This window comes from Fusarium falciforme, chromosome 13, assembly GCF_026873545.1.
Source record: "Fusarium falciforme chromosome 13, complete sequence".
NCBI classification, from domain to species: Eukaryota; Fungi; Ascomycota; class Sordariomycetes; order Hypocreales; family Nectriaceae; genus Fusarium; species Fusarium falciforme.
Window position 1 is genome coordinate 1790828 of NC_070556.1, and position 22226 is coordinate 1813053.

General features: G+C 52.8%; 2 protein-coding genes across 2 annotated transcripts; one reads left to right on the forward strand and one right to left on the reverse strand.

Annotated features, from left to right (window-relative positions):
• Positions 1-11524: 11524 nt before the first annotated feature.
• Positions 11525-13329, reverse strand: NCS54_01493300 (Penicillin-binding protein, putative; the record flags this gene model as incomplete). The annotated part of the gene is made up of 3 exons (XM_053160053.1): positions 11525-12341; positions 12407-12848; positions 12909-13329. 3 exons carry the CDS (start codon positions 13327-13329, stop codon positions 11525-11527), a joined length of 1680 nt encoding a protein of 559 aa, XP_053016028.1.
• Positions 13330-17716: 4387 nt separating this feature from the next.
• Positions 17717-20964, forward strand: NCS54_01493400 (Beta-hexosaminidase; the record flags this gene model as incomplete). The annotated part of the gene is made up of 5 exons (XM_053160054.1): positions 17717-17860; positions 17927-17955; positions 17995-19117; positions 19620-20477; positions 20527-20964. The coding sequence occupies 5 exons, from the start codon at positions 17717-17719 to the stop codon at positions 20962-20964; spliced, it is 2592 nt and encodes an 863-aa protein (XP_053016029.1).
• Between the last annotated feature and the right edge of the window lie 1262 nt (positions 20965-22226).

The window sequence follows — 22226 nt, forward strand, 5'->3', positions numbered from 1 at the left end:
GGACGCGTGTGAGTGCGGACGCGCACCAGAGACGATGGAGCACTTCCTTTTCCGATGCTCGAGATGGGACACCGATCGTGAGGTCATGCGACAAGCGGGGCAAAGCATGTTGGGAAACCTTTCCTTCTTTCTGGGCGGAAAGTCGGCGCCGGACGGGCCCAAATAGGCACCTAACCTAGAGGCGGTGCGAGCAGCAGTCAAGTTTGCAATGGCGACGGGAAGACTAAGGTGAAAAGGGAAACAGAACATGCTAAACACTAACACCACAGCTGACTACTAACATTGAACAGCCTCAAGTTGACAGACCATGCTTCAGCTGCTGGGGATAGGATGCTGAACACTTGGAGAAATCGGCCTTCAAGCAGGCCTGTCAAGCAGAGTCAAACAAAGGGGGGCGGGGGAAAAGAGACGAGCTGGCAAGAAGAGTGGGGCTCTCTTGGGTGGTCTGGACGAATAGCGGGGAAGCGTAGACAGCTTAGCGTAGCCACCGGCCCTATGAGATCCGTTCTCCCGGGCGTAATAAATACTGATACTGATACTGACCGATACGGTTGTACATCCTGTACAACATCACTGAGGGGACAACGCGTCCGTCGACATTTGTCGTCCGCGTCCCTCGCAGCTCCAGAGCTACGCGCTCGAGCGTCTTGCTCTGCACTTTGTAGTCTGTACACGCGAAACTCGCCACACAAGGCAAACCCTTTCGGCTGACGTCGTTCTGCTGCCACGGCCGTTTCCGCTGGCATTGTATCCTGACGCTCATGGGCATCAAGAGGACCGTGCCCGGCGGCATCCCGACGAAGTGGAAGTCTCTTGTCGTTTCCGACTCCAGAACTATCCCCGCGGGCGGCCCGAAGTGGACCGTCATGTCGGCCGAGATCCGATAGCCTGCGTACGCCTTGTCGAGAATGACCTCTAGCGCCGTGTAACTGGCACCATTGACCAGCTTCAGCCCCTGGTGGGTATTGTGGTTCACGACGACGGGCATTCCCGCCACGAACATGAAGACGGCCGGCACCGGTATCGCGCTATCGTCACCCTGGTTCAGGATCATGATCGCTTCTTCTTCCGTCGGCAGACCTTCCTTCCATTTGTGCTCAGATATGAAGATTCGCATCATCGACCGCTGCTGAATCTGGAACGACAGAGTCGCCTCCATGTTCAGGTTCCACCGATTCCGGTTCAGCGGCGTCACCACAGTGATACCCGTCTCCCACGGGATCCGCCTGTCCTCCCGGTAGCACCTTGAGTTGAGGAGGTTTAGATCCGTCCGGTCCTGCACGCCCAGCCGGATCCGCTTCAACTGTTGAGATCCATTGTTTAACGGATCAATGGCTATTCCGATCCATTGGTGGCGAGGATGTGGATGCCTTCTTGTCAATAGTTTCCGGTGGTTAACACCAACCTTTCTTCTTCTTCAATCAATACAAAATGCTCATTTCAACATCAACAGCCTCTGCAGTACCGGATCACCGGCGGCGCGCATTTGTTCATTCAGCATGACAGCCGTCGTGAATTTCTTCCACAGCGCGTGCGCCTTGTCATGCTGGTGCCGTTGCTCGGCCCTGAACGAGTTGTCTTCGTCCCACGACACGGCCACGCTGGGGAGCAGGATTGACCTCTCTTGTACCGGGCGGAGCTGGCGGAAGTCTCCACAAAAGAGAACGATAGGGATCCCCCCGAAATCTTGCTGCGATCCGCGGAGCCGGCAGAGCTGCTCGTTCACCGCGTGCAGCGTCCGCGCTCCGAGCATGCTCACCTCATCAATGACTAGCAGGTCCTTGTCCTGCCAGTCCATCCGCGACTGACCATGGATGAATCTCTCCGCCTGTTTCGGCAGCCGGACGCCGTCTAAGTCCGTCGTCGTGTCCGCGCCTGTCCCTTGGTCCTTCGAGAACCCACATGCAGAGTGGATCGTGATGCCATCGATGCGTGCTGCGGCCGTCCCTGACGTCGCCGTGATTAGCAGACGATTCGAGAGGCCCTCCTTAGCAAAAAGCTCGACGAGTGCCTCGATGACTCGCGACTTGCCAGTCCAACCTTCGCCGCCGACGAACTAGCAGAGCTGCCCGATGTCACCGTTCTCCACACGATTTATCAGGTCGAGCTGGCGACATATTATCAGGAAAGCGATCCCCTGTCTCTTGTTCAATGTCAATCGTGCTACCAGATCCTTGCCAGCCTCGAGGAAAGAGGTTGATGGGCCGAACCGGACTTCTACCCTCGGATCTGCGTCATCTACCATCTCTTCCAAGTCCGCCGCCGTCATTTGGATGTCCCCGTCCCCGAAACCGGTGAGCACGCTCCGCGCCGCTGCATTGCGATCAGTTCCATGGGCCGCGGCCATATTTTGTATGCCCTGGATCATTTTCACCCTCTCTTTGGAGGCACATATCTGCTGTGACGTTATCGCCTTGACCTGATCCTGCGGCGGTACTGCGGCCCCGGAAAACAACCGACCTGGCACGGTTATCCGTCTTTCCCCCCGTTCGGGTGTTATGGTGGCGTGAAGTTCGGCCGTCGAGGATAGCGCTGAATGCTGGAAGCGGCAGAGCTGCCGCATCGCTGCTCTGAGCTCCCGCGATCCCGCCGTGATCTGGTTCGCACCGACCGCGCTTCTGACGACATCGAGAAGACGCGTTGCCTTTCCAACGTTATCGGATTGGTACGCCGATGCGGCCTCTTCATCCGCATGGCCCGCTCCCGTCTCCTCCACATGTGCGCCCGCGGGTTCGCCGCCGCCGGATGAGGATGCCCATTGCTTAGCGTCCCGTTTTGCGTCTTCGGCGGACCGCCGAAGCAGTTGCACGTTATCGACGAGGCATGAGATTCTAGGATGCAGCGCCTCTCGTGCCCGCGCCCATATGTCGTTGATGTCGTCCCGTTCTTCACCCAGGAATGACTCCCATGGCACAAACAAGGCAAGGTGCTGCACGGCTGCTCTTCAGTATGAGAGTTAGCCAGTCTCTTCCAAACCCTTTTCGGCCGAGTCGTCCCCGCACATACCTACGATGGCACGACTCTTCGTCGTCTTGGTCGAAATCTTTGCTCAGATAACCGTCAAGGCAGACGACGGCATGCTTTCCCGGCCGTCTCAGCACCTGCACCCATTGTCTCCCAGCCGTCCAATCGCTCTCGAACGGCACCTCTCCCCAGGCACCTGAGCTCTCGTCCTTGCCAACGCGTTTGAGCCTGACGAGCGAAACGTAGTCATATAGGCACAGACCTCCCAGGACATCGCCACGATGACGATACGCCTCAGCGAAGCTAATTCTCTGGCCTGCTTCTTCCACGACGATCGACTCGTCCACAAAACCGTCCGCGACCGCGATGCCGCTCTCTTGCCGGAGGTGTCGCCACCGTTGGAAGACGTGCCAGTAGAGCAGGGATACGTTTAGGTACGCCCAAGCGCTGCTGTTCGTGAACTCGCTCGGGTACCCTAGAATCGACTCTTTTATCCCTGGTTTGTGGGGTATCTTGACCAACCGGCAGGCAGGGACATTATTACTATGGCTTCAGTGTTGGAGGGGACAATGTCAGGTAAGGAGAGAGACAAGGGGGTGGCCGTGTAAGTGGACCAAAAGAGCATGTCACAGAAATAAAAGGCCTGAGCTCCCCGAGTCGAGCCGGTCGCCGAGAAAGGAAATTGGTGAGGGTCCCAAGGATGTATGTAGCTACCTATATCTGCATACTGTCTGTGTTTGTGTCTGTGCCGCGGAGGACGGGGAACGGACGGAGAAGGGCATGGAACGGACGGGGCAATCGACAAGAGTTACCCGCCCGCCGCCTGTGTTTCGTAACAGGAAGTCAAAGTGTCCAATACCTAGGCCGCCTTTGGTCATTATCACACAACCCGAGTACACAAAGGGTCCCGCATGTTCCACACTCTTTCTTGAGGCCTCCCTAAGCAGGCGATAGGGTTTCATGTAATGTAATGTCATGTACTATAATGAGTGCCAGCTGAGCTGAAAGTAGTAGAGCAGAGTATCAATCGGTAAAAGACGAGCACACGATATATCCGGCGTTGCAATAGTCGTAATCCGTTGCCCCCCCCCCAAAAAAAAAAAAAAACCGATAACCCACGCCACACAGGGCAACATCTCCGTCGTTCATGCGCCAAGACCTTCAACTGGGCTGCCGTCTGTGGGACCGACACTTACCCTTCCCCCCCCACAAGCGCTGCTTGCTTCCACATCCTCTCCCTTGCTGTGCCCCCCCCAAAATACGCAGATCTTTGTAACCCAGCGTCCGTCGCTGCCGTCGTGTGTGTGGCTCGTTCTGTGTGGGGTCACATCTTCGACCCTGGCGTGATCGCCCCACGGGACATGGAAGCTGCTCCCCTTCCCCTCTCCCGCTGTTTCTTGCCTTCCCACGAGGTGCACACTCTGTAGATCCCCAAGACAAAACTCCCGGGTGGCGGACCAGGGGGTGTGTAAGCCCTCCTGGGGCCCGAAGATCTTGGCTTCGAGAAAACGGAAGTAGGATTCCTTGCCTTGCCGCTCCGGGCAGCTGGATGAGGCTTGATCGGCCGAGAGAAGAAACAAGGCAGACAGACAGACACACGCAAGGTGGCGGCATGAGGAGAAGAAGCTGATCTCCAACAGAGTTCCCCAGAGACTCACATCACAGAACCCAGCTGTGCGGAGGAGAAGGAGGCGGGTTTGGCTGTGGAGGAGGGACGCGTGGGCCTCCTGGGGGCGTAGGCGGAGGGTCAGGATCTTGGGGTTGAGGAAGACAACTTGGCGGCCGTGGGATCTTTCGCATGTCAAGAATCATGAATGAGCGAGGAGAGAGTATAGCAGAATCCATCTGTGTATGGTAGATAGTCGAAGAATAGAATGATGAAGCGAAAGAGAAAAGGACAAGGAGAGATATATAAAGAGGCAGAGAGTTGAATAGAGCGAGAGAGGGAAGACTTTGCCCGCAGGCCGTGAGGTTATATTCGTCAACGACCGTGGCTTACCCCCCTTCCCCGAGCTTCTCAGTGAATCGGTGCGTCGCCTTCTCCCAGGTACCTAATGAGGCTCACCTCTGGCCCTCGGACAGCATGGCACGACATGTACCTCGACTGGGATGCGGGTTAGGCTGGACTGGACTGGAAGCTGGATGCTGGGTGCTCCTCACTAAGAGCAGCTCCCGTCTATCCGCCTTCCTCTACGCGGCCAGCCGCGCATGGTGTAGCCCGCGGCATCTACATCCGCTGCCCGCCTGTCCCCAGCATCACCCATCGTCATACCCGAGGCAGTGGTTCACAGCGAGGACTGCGACTGCGCCGGGCGCATCAGGTGGTCAGAGGGGGCGTAGGCGTGAGGGGAACTGAGCTGGAACGGCGAATATGTTACCTAGATGAGTAGAGCCGAGCAGCTGCGTAGGGTTTAGGGCCTGGCCGGGGAGGCGAGGAAGCCAAGGCAGAACAAGCAAGGGGAGGGATGTGATGGGAAGGGGTTGAGTGAGCGAGCGAGCAAGGCATTGACATACAGACGGACGCAGCGCGCGCCCGCGCTAGCTGTGACACGCCCTCGGTGATTTGAGGCTCAACTAAGAGTATAGTATCCATCCTCCTGGGAGACGCTATCCTGTGGCAGGTCTGAGAGAAGCGGGCGGCCGCGTGGAGTCCATGTGGGTGACAGGGAGTCCGAGGCGCCCAGGGCAACCAAGCAGGAAGCGCAGCGCTGCTCACCTGCAAACGCACGCAGCAGCACTGCTGGTGATGACGAGAGGCCGTCCGTCCGTCAGTCAGTCATACGTACCTCACAAGAGGAAATCAGGCTAAGATCACATCCTCCATCACACACACCTCGCCTCTCCAGCCCCAGCTTGGGGTACCAAGACGCCGCATCAGTGGGGTCTGTACCGATATGGCTGACATGGGACTTGGCTGACCGCAGCTCACCAGCATCATCATCATTGTCGTCAACAAACAGCAAACAACGACAGCAGCCACACTGCCAACTTCTCGGTAGCATAACCGACTGGCACGGACTGCGACCCTCGCCAATATTTCGTGTTCCAGAGCCGAGAGTACCAGGCCAGGCTGAGTGAGCGCCCTCCCTCCGTCGCCGCCGAACGCCGACCGCCAACCGCCCAGCTCCATCCATCCATCCAGGCTTCAGCCAGCAGCAGCGCCGCGCCCAGAAACAACAGACGATGCGCCACACACATGCCTTCGTCGTACCATGCAACAGTCCTGAAGCGGTAATACTGCGAGACCGGACGCTAAAGCCGAGAATCGACCGAGCCGTCTGTTCCCTTTGGGCATCTCACAAGCTCTCTGGAGAGGCAGAGAAGGGGAAAGAGGCAGAGAGGCATTTAGAGGCTGCTCCAGCAAAACATCGGGGAGATGACCCCCTGCGGCGGCCGGACGGTGAAACTTGCAACGCTGGTGGGACGAGCTAGGAGCTTTTTTCCTCCTTCATGACCATCCTGGAACCCGGGCTCCCGCCATTGGCTACCATGCGGATGGATCACATGCTGGAGGAAGCTCTTGGTCGGTGGGTATGGGTAGCTGTGACGGTGGATGGATGTGAAGCCCCATCCCCCAAGGCGGGAAGTGTGGTGGCTGTCATCGCGTCGGATCGGGTCTCGTACTGACTGAGCGGCGCTGAACTGCGCTGGACTGCCCGTGATGCCCTGCACTACACTGCGCTGCGTTGCGTTGCGCTGCGGCGGGTGCTACGACGCATCGTGATAGCTGTGGTGTTCGGATGATGCGAGTGTACGCATTGTGTAATCTCCACGGCCCTGAGCGGGCTTGTATGTTGTAAATAGACTATGTACTCTATATTGAATAACTGCATATATAGCGATTTGCTGTATCTCCCCAATTATGTGAATAGATGCCCTTTCTTTAGATGGGAGAGGGACATCGCAACTATCATGCTTACATAACGGATTATAATTACACCGCTGGCGGTGCCCAGGTCACGTGCGGATAATCACACCGCCGGCGGTGCCTGGATCAATTCCCTCGAGAAAATGGTTGATGACATAAGAAAGTCTTGGCTCAGAAATATTCAAGAAGGGAATAGGCTCCGCATTCTGGCGGGTTTCGTATCTTATCGCGTTGTACAGAGTAGGTACGTTATCTTATATAATCAAAGAGACTTAATATTTTAATAAATAGGTGGCTATTATTGAAGAGCTTCTAGCCTCTTGTTAAGAGGCCTTAAGGAAGGTATAATAAGAACTAAATAAATTACTCTCTTAGAATTATATTATAAGTAACTTATAATAACTTATTGAAGACGACTTCTTGGATAGTGACCCGAAATGACGGTCACGTGGTGGCACTGTTGTCCGGATGAGAGTTGACCCGGTCATGAGCAAGCTGAGTCACCATGTTCCTGTCGCAACGACAATGTTCCCGCCAAATGATCAAAAAAACAAACAAACCAACACATCAACGACGATGACGATAATTCGCAATCCTATCGATGAACCACGCCTTATTTCCGACGGTGCAATCCATTCGAGACCGCGCCTCATTGATATTATCCATCCCGGTTACGAAGACTCCGGCGAAGATGCGGAAGGCGACGTGCTGATCTCCCTTCGCGCGTTTGATGAGAATGGTGTCGACTACGACATCGCTCACACAGCCTGCGCTATCCTCGCTGCGAATCGATGGGATGGCTACTTTTCCCACGATAGAGACGGAAGCACAAGGGTAGAGCCGCCGAGAGACCGAATTCTGCGCGAAAAAAGCTACTACTTTTATGTCCCGTCTGCCGCCGGTCCTTCGGCCGATCCATACCCAGTCGTTACTCGCTTCGGCGATTGGCGTTTTCCACATGGCCACTTGCCTCCAATTTGGGCACGATTCCAAGATCAACTTGAAGCCGACTTAGCACGGAACCAGGCCACAAGTGGATGGTGCTGCCTCAGCAACTACGCCGACCCTGTGGAATCGGCGCATCTTGTTCCTTCGGCACAATCGAACTGGTGGTTAAGTAATCGTATGGCACGGTAAGAAGACCTCCGTTTGGCACAAGTCTACGTTGCCAGTATTGGTCTTGATGGCGGTACAATTGACATCATGTGTGCAGTTACAGTGAGACAGCCTTGTTCTCGACCGATCCGATCAACGCACCTGCAAATCGCCTTCCTCTACGCAGCGATATCCACAAGATGTTTGACGAACGTCATTTTACCTTTGTACCAAAGCTCTCATATGAGGAAGCCCATGACGGAGCCGAAGCTCCACACCCGAGACCACAACCCGACAGTGATATTAAGAGTCGCTCGAGGAATGCCGGGACGGGATCGAGAGCACAACCAACGAGTTATCTTGTCGGGCACGTTTTCAACTCTACACCCAGTGGTCAGCTGCCCATGCTGTGGCATAACCGCCGCGTGCATACACTGCCGATGGAGGTCTCGGTGGAATGTCTATTCGCTCGATTCGCTTGGACCGTCTTTTCACCAACCGTGTTTCGTGACTTTCTAGATGCTGGGAAAAGCAGACGGATCCTTGTCTGGAACCATGAGACCCGGAAATACGATATCGAGGAAGCAGATCCTGAAAAGTGCCGAGCGATTTGGTCTACATCAAGATCCAGAAGTGAGAGCCCAAGGAAAAAACAAAGGAGAGCTGAAAGCGCACCACAAGACGAAGAAGAGGCGATCGATCTGTATCAAGAGTACCATGCAGCGTCAGACGTCGATAGTGGCTACCATGACGGGTCGAAACCTCTTGAAAGAGGTTCCCCTGTTTCTATCCCGGATGAACCGGAGCGCGGCCGGACAAGGAAACGGAAGGTTGACGAGAGTTGCAACCGTTCACTCGAGACATGCGAAAACCGGCGTCGGTCGAAACGGATCAGCCTCGATAGCACGTGAGCTTGGGCTGCATCCAATATGTACGAAACTCTTTGCTCACCCTACTGTACCAACTCCCACTGGTATTGGGCACCCAATACCACTTTTCTAGGTCCGACTACAAGAAAGCTTGGCCCATACATTTCCCCAGTCCCCAGCTTCCATGCCCCCTGCCCTGATTCCCTGGCGCCATAAATAGGAAACAGCTTGATCGGCTCGATTTTTAAAATGAAAGAGAAAGTACCGGATGATGTCTTAGTTTGGAGGTCATTGCCCTCACAATCGCACCATCACTCAAGTTCCCTTCAGCCAGCTTTCAAAGCTCAGGGAGCATGGACCTTGATGAGGTGATCTATGTTATCTCCTCTCCGGGGAAAGAGAAAACTGCGTCGATCTATTGCCGTTTTTAGTTATGATGCGAACCCTTGTCGAATACCCCATTGACGGCTTGTTTGACCGGCTGCAGCCACAACAGCTCCGTCGCAGGGGTCGAATCTTACAAGCAGGGCGGACGTGAGCACATGGGCATCAGACCTTCGGTTGCACTTGATCGGCGGGCGAGTGTAGGGGTAGGCGACCCAGAGGGCGGGGAAGCGTTTGTTCAGCTTTGGGGGGTCACTGGCTGGTGTGGGAGGGGTAAGGCGTAAGCGTCTTGAAGGAAGACGTATACTATGTAGTAAGAAATCGTGGTAAGGTAGTGAGGGGAGAAACTGTCGACTCAGCCGCAAGGATTGGGAATAATCGCCGTGGTATCTTGCCTCGGCTGAGAGGTGACACGAAAGGTTCCAGCAGCATCAAGTCGTCGTAGGCAGGCCGGCCCGCCCCGTGCAGATCGCTTAGAGCCGACGAGGTAGATGACCGTCTGTTATCTATTCGCCCTCAAGGAAAAAACTTGCTGCTGTATTGCAGATGTTGGTTGTGACCGAGCTTGCTGTCTTGCCTCACACAATACGAAGACCCATGAGTTGCTTGTCTACCGGCAGCAGCCAAGGCAGATAAAACCGGCAAGGTGCGGTATTTTCTCAACCAATGTTGCCGGAAATGCAGAGACCCATTGCTGCTTGGTGGCCAAACCTGCGGCAACACCAAAACAGTCATGCACTTTGCCGTCCGAACTGCGCGTTGCTTTGGTCGAGCTGAGGTGGCTTACTAGGGGGTTGCGGGGCGCGTGATCGGCTGTGCTGCGTTTGAGGGGGGCCCAAGCGGTGGTCGGTGATCAAACAACCTTCTTTGTGTTGCTCAAGACGTGCATCCTGGCAAGACACTGGATCCGGGAGGGGAGATCATTCCGTCGTTATTACAGCCCGACAGCTCTTGGTGTTGTGGACCCCTCTCTGTGGAACAGAGTAATGAGGCCAGACGGCAAGTGGGGCTGAGGTCACAGCAGCGAGTCCGCGATTACCATACAAAATTAATTGCCAGGGACTCACCGGCGTAAGGCATAAGTATCAGGGTGCAGACAATAGCCTGATAGGAAAGCGGGTGTAACACCACCCCCACACCAACAGGGGTGAGATAAGTATCGGGACATGTAAATTACCCACTGGGATTGAGCAGACAAGTATCGGTCATAATTGTCAGCCAGCCTTAATTTCACCCTGGAGTGCGCGGTCTTTATTACTAACCACTTAGCTATCGGCTCCGGCAACATTTAGCCGTGATCCACATGTTTAATATGAGAGGTTAGTCGTGGATGGGATTATTGACAGCCGCAACACTCTGCATTGTCTCTGATTATTCAACACCACGGCCTGGGCCACGCTGGGTGGATGTATGAGTCTGTCTGCAGAAGCCACTCGGTTAGAAAAGCAACAGCTATTCTCGATTTACCTACTTGAGAATTTTGCTCTATCCAGCTCGTCTTAATGACCTAGGACATTCTCGATTGGGTGAAGTTGACGATGTTCGTAGGAATGTCCCGCATAGATCCAAAAACTGTTCAGGGGTACAGTCTTCGCCTAAGCGTCATATAAATAGTGGTAACGGTTCCATCGGATCGTCAGATGTTTGCCTTTACAGTACTACAAGTTTTCAGCGCAAATGTAATTGATGATGATGATGGGCTTAGTGGCTGTTAAGCCACTGTCCACTTTGCAGTTGTGGCTATCTTAGGTCTTTATCGAGCGAATCACATCACAATGTACCCGTGGGCTCGACCAAAAAAGGGATCCCACTATTCTAGTGGGCGGCAAAATTCTGGGACACTTGCAAAACTCTGGGACAGCTCGTTCTAAGCTCAAATCTTAACTAAAATTAAGATTAAGACCTCTCCTAAGTAGAACTAATTAAGGGCTTTCTAACGGTACTCTTAGGATTTTGCTACGATATATAATCGTTGAGAAATTAATCGTTAAAGTTGAGTTTTTTTTTTTTCTTAGGCGTTTTTCCGCGAGTTTGGCTGTTTGAGAGAAGCCAGCCCCGCCAAAGTGACTGTCCCAGAATTTTGCAAGTGTCCCAGAATTTTGCCGCCCACTAGAATAGCGGGCCCCTTTTTTGGTCGAGCCCACGGGTAATAGTACTAACCAATGAAACGGAAGAAATAACAGAAGAGAACAGATATGGAAAAGTGAAGACATCGCCAACACAAAGAAGCGGGTGGATATCCAGACCTTCCTGGACATGTCCATTAGCCACCGACGAAAAACCAGAGGCTAAGAGTGGACAGTCAGGTATAAACACTGCCTGAGCCCGCGTCATCGCGCCCAATTTACTTCTGCTTCTTGAAGGTCTCCCTCAGAACCCTCACTTCCAGATTTGCAGCCTTACCATCTTGGTTCAGGCTGAAAACGAAGTCATCGGCAGCAACATTCCCATAGTTGACACTGTCAACATTAGACCATTGCTCTGGGGCATCATCCAAGATGTGAAAATTGTTGCCTTTGGAAGTTGTCATAAAGAGCGCCCGATACGAAACGTGACCAGATTTTTTCCCATGAGAAGACGTCGACGTATGGAGATTGGTCACCTGGAGTCGTATGGCTTGCAGTTCTCCATCTTCCACCATGCCTTGTGCTACTTGTTGAATGTCGACGCCTCGGCTGATCCAGCTTTTAACTAGAAGCCCTTCCTCGTCGGCCGTGATACTGATGGAGGAGTTTTCCTGCTTTATGGTTGACGCGTATGTCCCGCAGAGGTTCTCACAGGCTTGGATGCCGCTGATTTTCTCGAGAGCAGGCAGGAGGGATGATGTCACCAATTCTGTGGCTACCTTTATGGCGGGGCCGCTGGTGATGCCAGCCGTCAAGATAGAAAAGGTGATTTGGAAATCCGGAATAAGCACCAGCAACGAATTGTACCGGCCCAGCGAGCCAGACTTTGTGTACAAGTCAATGACACGTCCGTTGGTTATGTTGCTCCTCGTTCGGTGGATCTCCCAGGGACTTCCGACGGACAAGCTCAGTGACGCGGTGTGAGAAGTGGGCTTCATCCAGCGCCTGGTAATGGCCGGAGACAGTTGCCGGTTCTGCAGGACTGCTTGGCCAAAACGAGCCAAATCCAGTGAGGAGGAATACAATCCTGCGGTTCTAGTTGCGGTGTCAGTGGAACCACCAGGACAGAGGAGTGCGAGAGGGGCTAAAAGTAAACTTACGGTGCTTCGTCGCCGGTATCTTGAAACCACGCACTATCGCCGTTGGGAATCACTGGGACATTGTGGGCCGTTGGCCGCTCCGTGCCCGTACCACTGAGACGCAGTGGCTTTACAACAGATGATTGTAGTAGATCGTGATACGATTTCCCGGAGAGGCGTTCAAGTACATAACCCAGAATGCGGTAGGCAGCGTTCGAGTAGACGGGTGTGCTATGGGTGGCGAAGATGGGATGTCTTTGAGTGAAGCCCTCGAAGTATTCTACCCGTGAAGTGTTAGGCTCGTGCGAAACAATTAGAGCAATGGTAAGAGTAGTTTTACCTTTTCGGTTGCAGGGCGGCAGAGTAGAGTTTCCCGCACAATCAGGAACATCCTTTGACGGAAGCTTTGGCAGACCAGCCTCTTCCCTGGGGAAGTCTTGGCTCGCCAAGTCACCATTGCTAACTATCGGAAAGTCAGCTTCATTTCACTAGACTTCCGGCAACCAAGACGTAAGCCACTTACAGTCTCTCCCAATACCAGAAAGATGAGATGCCAAGGAGCCAATGGTTACTTCATCCCAGTCCACAGAGTCAATTGCATCATTCGTACTCTTGGAATGCCCACGTAATTCGGGTATAAAATCTGTGACTGGCTTGTCCCAATGTTCCCACCCGTAGTTGACCAAAAGCATGTAGGCAGTGAAGAGCTTCGAAATGCTACCAATTCGATACACCGAGTCTTGAGTAACATTAAGAGTGCTCCCAGCACTCTCGTTGAGGTTGGAAGACGAGTAATGGAAATCGAACAAGGGAGTGTTGCCGGCATCAGTGGACAAGACCGTGATGGATACTGAATCTTCACCGCTCATCGAACTGGCAAAACCATCATGATCCCGAAATGCCGTGTTCAAGGTGTCGGAAAGGTTAGCAAGAACGGGGTGCATGATTCCCACTGACCCCAGGTTGAGTGGAGGAGGGACCACGGGTCCGAGCAAAGAGAGGCTCATTCTGACGAAGCAGGTAAAAAATGCTTGTAGGTCCTTGAGAGAGATGAAAAGCCGTGAGTGATGAATTATAAGTTTAATATCGATTCTCCTATAGATTTTTATATTTCATCTTCGGTCAAGCTAATCTGACGTATTCCCGCGTGGCTGGTCTCGCAGCATCCGGCCCGCCATAGCCAAGATCGCCAGAAGCGGTAATTAGGCGGTCCGATACTTGACGCCGAAGACAGCGGACGTTAGACGGTCGATGGAAAGCGGGAATTAAGTGGAGACGGGAATTAGGTGGTCTAGACAATTCGCCATGGCTCAATTCCACCCAGCCGGTGCCCTCAGGATCAAATGGTTTATACAACATTGGCCGTGTAAGATCGCAATTGAGAACACATCCAGGCTACGGTACGAGCAGTAAATGGGGCATTATCATTGAAGTAATCATTGAACGTCGTTTTCAAACTCCCCACCATCAAATAGGTCCTTGCTAATCAAAACAAATGGGTATGGATGTAAAAACTCGTAAATGCGTTGCCCCCATCTCATGAACATATCCAGGCTATAATTGATCATGAATTGCCCAAATACGCTAATCCCTCTGGAAACCACATTAAAACAGGAGAACTCAATAACTCTAGTCGAGACGGCTCTGAAGCAACTCAATCTGGCCGTCAAGCTGCGCAAGCCGCCCAGCAGTATCTTGGTGGGAGCTCGCCGCCGCCACGGCTTCTCGTAGGCTCTGCGCTGCATCGAGGTGGTTCCTAACATGTCGATTATCCGAAGAATCACCTCGATCATCATCCCCCCTTTGTTTTGGGTCTGCGCTGTGCTTGAGAAACGGAGAATGCAGACGAGGTGGCCCCTGGCCCCGAAGGCACATCCAAAAACAGGTACCAGCACATATATTTCGTAGCATTTGAGGTGCGGCATCAATCAGAGAGTAAGATGTGCCGGAGTTCCCTTGAAGCATGGTCTGTTTTGCCCATTGGGCTATTTCAACAACGCCATGGGCTGCACGGAGAGTCTCGGACTCGATGCGTAGAGCGGCAATCTCCCCATCCAATGTGCTTTGTTCCCGAAGACCAAACTTGGAGACACAATCGTCTATTTGCAAGTAACAGTTGAGTTCCAGGCATCTGAGAGCCGCACGACGCAAATTAGTACGTGGATCTGATGCCCCGGACAAAGGGTCGGCTTTAACACCGGCCCGGATTTGTAGATGCGCTGGACAACCAGCCCGCCAGTTTTGAAGATCAGCATAGAGGCCGTCCAAGTCTTTAAGCTTGATCCCCAGACGTCTTGTAGAACCATAGCAAAGAGACTGTGCAATTTTGCGAGCAACCATTGCTAGGCTGAGCATAGTGTCGAGGTAGCCCTCTGTTTTGTTTAAAGATAAATCTTCGGCGATTTCGGCATCATCATCCCGGATCCGTGAACTGGTTTTGCGGTTGAGAGTGTGGAAGGCGTCCAGGCCGTATACGTGCCAAAAAAGAAGCGTCCGGCGCTCGTTGGCCTTTGAAAACATCAGCCGTTCCGATGATGAAGCGACATGGTGACACTGGATTTCGGACTGCAGAGTCATCATGACGAGCGAGTCGTGTCCAAGGAAAAGCTTGGCGAGGTGTGATTGAAGCGGCTGCCCGTATGAGGCGTCGTACTCAAAGCCCACCATGAGTGCGAGGGCCTCCAGGTCATCTAGCCGGACTGACCCTCCATGATTCGGGCTGTTGTGAGTTTCAAAGATAGCGTCTTGAAACTGACGAGCTAGCCGCTGCTGAAGGTCCCAGTTATCCAAGTCTGTCGGAATAAAGGGCACTCCACGGCACGCCACAGCACTTGAAAGCGCACGGCTGCATCGACCAGAGCGGTAATCCTCCCAGAAAGAGCCCTCAAAAAGGATGGGCATCGAGCTGGCGGCAATATCAAAATACGCGTGCAACGTATTGTCAAACAGAGTTTGGTCGATACATTGTGCTTCTGATGAGGATGAATGCGGAGCGGTCTCGAGTCCATCGTCACGGCGCGGCTCATTGCCTGTTTCAGCATTGTTGGCACCCAGCGTTTGGCTGGGATCATTCAACATCAACATCTGATCAGCCCAGTCTGCCGAATCATACTGATCCGGAATAAATATTTGGTCGAGAAAGGAAGTGCTGTCTGAGCTAATCCCCAGAAGCTGATCCCAGATTTCGAAATTAACAGGTGGACTCTGATTGGAATGGCTTTCGCCTGTTGCTGGCCCTGGCAAGGAGGCTGCAGAGTGAATAAACGATGCTGGAGTGGGAGCTGCGTTATCGCCGTGCTGCGTTGAAGGCAAGAGTGGAGGCTGGGAAGTGGTGGGAGACGAGTTGATTGCAGCGTCTTGAGACTCCCTGAAATCAAAATCATGCGGCCGCTTTCTTTTTTGAATGCGAGCGTCGTCGGAGTCATCAAGACGGCATGGGACCTGGCGTAGCTCACAATGCGAGCAGCTTTGGTGGCCCTGGCTTACTCGGACTGCGCGGTCGCATTTGATCTTTCGCCGGAAACAGAAGTCGCACGACCCACGCTGAGTTCCTCTCTTGAGCTGCATTTCGATGTAATTCAGAACAGATAAGGCGGCGGGTGGCTAATTATCGATTATTCTGCAATGTTCCCTGTCGCGGAAGCAAAGGGCGCGAGTAGAAAAGCTTATCGGTGGTTGAGCGGGACTTACGCGGGATTTAAGCGGTAATTACGCGGACAAACCACGGATATAATTAAGCGGTAGATAGCGCGATTCAGACGGACATGGCGTGGGTCTTGTAAACGGGACTTCACAGTGACCACCATCAAGCTATAAGGATAGATAAATGAACAAAAGAAATCGTCATTTCAGAATTCCAGTTCAGAAACCCTCAAGCCCACACATTCAAGCCAGTATGAATTCCACCGACTCCAATCATGTTGCCCCTAACGGTGTTGGGGCAATCAACTTCGTCCCAATACTAGCTGCAAACGCTATCTTTCTAACCATTTTTTGCATACTCCTATTTCTACATTGTATTCTTGTCCTTCGTTTCTGGAGATATTATGGTTATGCCATCAGCATGATCGGGGGTTTGCTCCTGGAACTTATTGGCTACGCTGCCAAGGTCCAGCTTGCCCATAACCAAAGCAACAAAAATGCGTACATCGGGTTTGTACTCACTCACTCATCTACCACAATCTTCCTGTTGGCTGACTTATTCTCAGCTTTATCATTGGGCTGACTCTTGGTCCCACCTTCCTGTCGTCTTCACTGTATCTTGGGATCAGCGCCTTGCAACGATACTTCAATGCCACTTGCTTCTCACCCGTCGGTCCTAAACTCTTTTCCACCATTTTTATTCTTGGAGACTTTATATGTCTTGCTTTCATTGGCGTGGGAGGTTCCTTGGCCGCCATCTATTCCGATCAACCCATCGGCGTGAACCTCATGATAGCTGGACTTGCTACGCAGGTTTTCTTCACCGCCATATTTTGCATTGTGCTATTCATTCTCTTCTGGAGTGCCAGGGAAAGGCTAGCCACAGATCCTAAGCGGTAGTTTATGCTCGGTGAGTGGCATACATACAACCCAACCAAGCATGGAAAAATCAAAGGCATTGGCTAATTCAAATATTACATTGACAGGCGCTGCTATTGCTTCAGCATGTCTTTTTCTCCGCTCGTGCTGGAGGGTTGCAGAATTGAGCGACGGATTTAACGGGCCCCTGGCATCAAAAGAAGGCATCTTTATTGCTCTAGACAGCATTCCAATTACGCTGATGTCGGTCATTCTCACCCTGCTTCACCCAGGGTACTGGTTTTCGGGTCAATTTGAGGGTCAAAGAAAGATGGATTTGGAGCTTCTTTAATAGTCGAGCTACACAGTCCGTAGTTAGGGAGGTTCAAATATGCCAAAAAGGAGTTAATAGTGATACTATGATTGTGGAAAGTAAAATATCTGCCTTATATATAGACCGACGGTTCAGGGAGTATGGGGATACTCAAGTTGGCGAAGCACTTAAAGGCATCCAGAGTGGCAAGAGCCTTTAGAACCGAGATAGTAAACCTTTATATATGGCAGAAGCCGGTACTAGAAATCCGGTTATGGACGCAATCTGTTTTTCCAGTTGGCCACAGAAGAGCTGTAGCCAAAAGTGGACTCGACCCTCATGGCAGAGGTTTCCGATGAGCATGTTGTCAAAGGTACATAATCTGCTTCCTTGTCCTCAACTGGTTTCCCTTCTCTTGATATGTCCAGATGAACTCCATCTGCACCCGGAGGAGCAGTCTTCGCTTCACTCTTTGCCCTCGTCGCTCCTTAGTATCCGCCCGAGATCTCTTCTCCGCTATGTTGTCTAAGACAGTCCTTGCCGTGGCCGCATGCGTCCTCGCCTCCGCCAACGCCATCTGGCCCGTCCCCCAGAACATTTCCACGGGAGAGAAAGTGCATTTCATGGACCAAACCGTCCCTGTGACCTACAACGGACAAGCTGTACGCTGGACTCCCCCTGATGCCTGTGACCGTGACGAAGCTGTGCAGCCCGATGCTGAGACTTAGACGTTGTTCAACGAGCAGGTTTCCTACACGTACGGCTAAACTCCCGATGCCGGTGCCAACTATAGCAGCAAGGGCATTGTCCAGTCCGGCGTCTCACGCGCCTTCAAGGCCATTTTCCAGGACAACTTTGTGCCCTGGAAGCTCCGCGAGCGCCACTCCGACTTTGAGCCCGATGCCAAGTCTAAGACGTCGATCAAGTCCATTGAGATTACCCAGACATACAAGGACTCGCCCAGCGTCTTCAAGCCCAAGGCCGGCGATGTCGACGAGTCGTATTCGCTGACCGTCTCTGAGGACGGCAAGGTGGCTATCAATGCCAAGTCGTCGACGGGCGTGCTCTACGGGCTCGAGTCCTTCTCGCAGCTCTTCTTCAAGCACAGCGCCGGCACCTTCTGGTACACGCCCAATGCCCCCGAGTCCATCGAGGACGAGCCGCGGTTCCCGCACCGAGGCGTCCTGCTCAACGTCGCCCGCTCGTTCCTCGGGGTGGACGACATCAAGCGCACCATCGACGCCATGGCCTGGAGCAAGCTGAACCGCCTGCACCTGCACGTCACCGACTCGCAGTCGTGGCCCCTGGAGATCCCCGCGCTGCCCGAGCTGGCCGAGAAGAGCGCCTACCACAGGGGCCTCTCGTACTCGCCCCAGGGCGTCAAGGACCTCTACGAGTACGGCATACCCCGCGGCGTCGAGGTGGTGCTGGAGATTGACATGCCCGGCCACATTGGCGTCGTCGAGCTAGCCTACAAGGACCTCATTGTCGCCTACGACGCCAAGCCCTACGACCAGTACTGCGCCGAGCCTCCCTGCGGCGCCTTCCGCCTGAACAGCACTGCCGTCTATAGCTTCCTCGACACGCTTTTTGGCGACCTCTTCCCCCGCATCGCCCCCTACACGGCCTACTTCCACACCGGCGGTGACGAGCTCAAGGAGAACGACTCGAACCTTGACCCCGATATCAGGTCCAACGACACCAAGGTTCTGTCTCCGCTGCTGCAAAAGTCTGTCAGCTACACCCACGAAAAGGTCCGCACGGCCGGTCTAACCCCGCTGGTATGGGAGGAGATGGTGACGACGTGGAACTTGACCATTGGCAGTGACGTCCTCGTGCAGTCGTGGCTCGGAGGATCCGCCGTCAAGGACCTAGCCGAGGGCGGCCGCAAGGTCATTGACAGCAACTACGAGTTTTGGGTAAGTGTCAGGTTCATGTGTTGAGCAAGTATCGAGACTAACTCACCATACCTGGGCATTTTAGTTAACTCAAACCTAACTCATGAGTTAACTCATAAACTCATAACGGCGTTCCTGGCGCCTAATTGGCCCGCTTTGTATAATCTAACCTAATCTATCGCAACCCCTCTTGTCACATCCAACAGACCAAAGGGTCATACATTTGATCAACCGGAAGGAAGGTCTTCCATCTGTTCAGACAGGCTGTTCAGACCGGCAGCCCGGAAGTCCGGACTTCCCGTCAGAGTTTGGTATCACCTATGTCTCCCAAAAAGCAAGTTCTTCAATACAACGGCCCCGGATGCCCAATTCATCTTGGGTATAAGAAACCGATCTACTTTTTACTCATTAGATAGAGAAATCAAGAGCTTCTATTCCTATGATCCAGATCCATCAGAAATCGTGACAACTCTATATTCAGAATCTTTAAAAAAGTCTTCCGAGTAACTACTGCAGTTGCTAGTACGATTTATCGGCAGACACTTTCATCGCTTCGATCCATTGTCTATACCATCAAACCATCGCCATGGCATCCGAAGCATCGTCCGTACCGAGCACACCCTCTTCCGCCCCCGACTTCATCGACATTGAGAGGTTTTTCACCAGAGAGAAGGCGAAGCCTCGCACTTTATATGTCTGCTTATACTGTACGACGAAGCCATGGAAGGATGGCTATAAGGGCAATGCGAGGCGCCACATAAGGACTAATCATCCATATCTGATCGGGCTCTCTAGTCGGCAGAATCAATCTCAGCAATCGCTCGACTTATATATCACATCATCGACTACGCCATCCGAAGCGGCATTGCGGAATGCCTTCAATCGACAGGCTTACATCGAAGCTCTCATCAGCCTTCTCACACGTCGCAGGGTGGCCTTTTCGATGGTTGAGTGGGATGAGCTAAAGGATCTAGCTCTAGCATGTAATCCTGCCATCGAGGATAGTCTGATTACCTCCCGACGTACAGTGATGCGCTACATCTCAGCTAGCTATGAGTTCTACGCTGCTCAGTTGGCCGAGTCCCTTCAATCTGCCATTTCGATGATTCACATCTCATCTGATCTCTGGACATCACCACACCGACACGGTATGCTTGCAGTATGCGGACAGTGGGTCGATAAGGGCTATAAACTTCGAAAGGCGCTTCTAGGGCTGCTAGAGTGTCGAAAAGACCACTCTGGCGAGTCCCAGGCCGGCCTGATTGCTGATGTCTTGGGGCGATTCGAAATTCGACGCGTTGGTTATCATACTGGGGATAACGCATCCTCGAACAAGACCTGCCTAGAAGCTTTATCAAAGAAGCTACTTCACGAGCGAGGAGTAAGTAAAGATAAATTTTCTATGGCTGTGCCAGCTAAGTTTCATGTAGATCATCTTCGATCCTATCCGCCGCCATGTCCGCTGTTTCGGCCATATTATTAACCTTTCCCTTCAAGCGTTCCTTCTCGCGCGCTCGAAAGAAGCCCTACGCGCTGCCCTTAATGGCGCCGGCAACGTCGCTGGTGCACAGTCTATCGAAACCTTCTCTACTGCTCTGAATGAGAATACGCCTTCGGGATCCGATACCATGGTGGATCAGACACATGAGGAGAACCAGGGAAGACAGCAGAGACCTCCGACGAGAGAGAGAACTACTCAGCGAGTAGAATTTAGCGGATGGGAAGGTATTAATGCTCTCCAGAAGCTCCACCATCTCGCAGTCTGGCTCCGAAGCGCTTCAATCCATAGTGATAACTGGCGCGAAGCTGTGGGTCGCAGTCTCGGGATTGACAACGCAACACGTGATGAAGCGAATAATTGTCGGTGATAATAAAAGGTCTAAGTTACATGTGTCTAAGAGGAGCATAGCTCCTTATAGTATCCACATCCCAGCCACCAGCAGATCGGACCATCTTAGTCATACGGTCTCAACACTCCCACTCGAGCTGCTGTTGGACTTGATGTGCACGCCTGTCGAGCCTCGTTAAAACCCCAAAAACACCTTCGTGGGTGAAAACTGCAGGGAAAGAGCCATCTCGACCCAGGCACTCGAAAATTCTTGACAGCCTCATGCAATCTTGGGACAGTAGGTCTTCTTCTGTCCGCAGAAGATCTCCCTCCTGAATTCATCTTTGCACCTTTCTTCTCAGTCCAGCACAATCTTGAACCCACAGGTCTTCTTTCTGTCCACAAAAGATCTCCCACTGAAGCCCATCTTTGCACGGTCTTGCAATCTTGGGACCGCAGGTCTTCTTCTATCCGCGGAAGATCTCCCACCTAGGTCCACCTTTGCACCTTTCTTCTCAGTCCAATGCAATCTTGAACCCATGGGTCTTCTTCCATCCATAGAAGATCTCCTGCGGAGGCCCATCTTTGCAAGGTCTTGCAATCTTGGGACCGCAGGTCTTCTTCTGTCCGCAGATCTCCCTCCAAGCTCATCTTTGCACCTTCCTAGTCCAGCGCAATCTTGAACCGGTGGGTCTTCTTTCTGTCCACAGAAGATCTCCTGCCTATGCCCGTCTCTGCAGGTTCTGCAATCTTGGGACTGCAGGTCTTCTTCTATCCACAGAAGATCTCCTGCCTATGCCCGTCTCTGCAGGTTCTTCTCAAATCCGGTGCAATCTTGAGTCCATGGGTCTCCTGTCCATGGTAGGTCTCCCACTTCAGTCCATCTTTGCACGTTCCTTACGCTCAGTGCAATCTTGAGGTTGTGGGTCTTCTTCTATTCGTAGAAGATCTCCCACTTTAACTCATCTTTGCACCTTCCTCACGCTTCAGTGCAATCTTGGATCTGTGGGTCTCCTGTCTGTCCATGGTAGGTCTCCCATCCATGCCCATCTTTGCACCTTCTCACAAACGTCGTTCTTTGAGACCCAATGCTTCCCGAAATAGTAAGAAGCGATCCTTCGGCAAAGCCTTCGTCAGCCCGTCAGCGACCTGCTTGCCTGTTGGAATGTACTGGAAGTCAACGGTTCCATCATTGACCTTCTCCCTGCAGTAATGATGTTGAATATCAATATGCTTGGTTCTTGCATGGAACTGGGGATTCTTCGACATTGCGATTGCTCCTTGGTTGTCTCCGAAGATCAC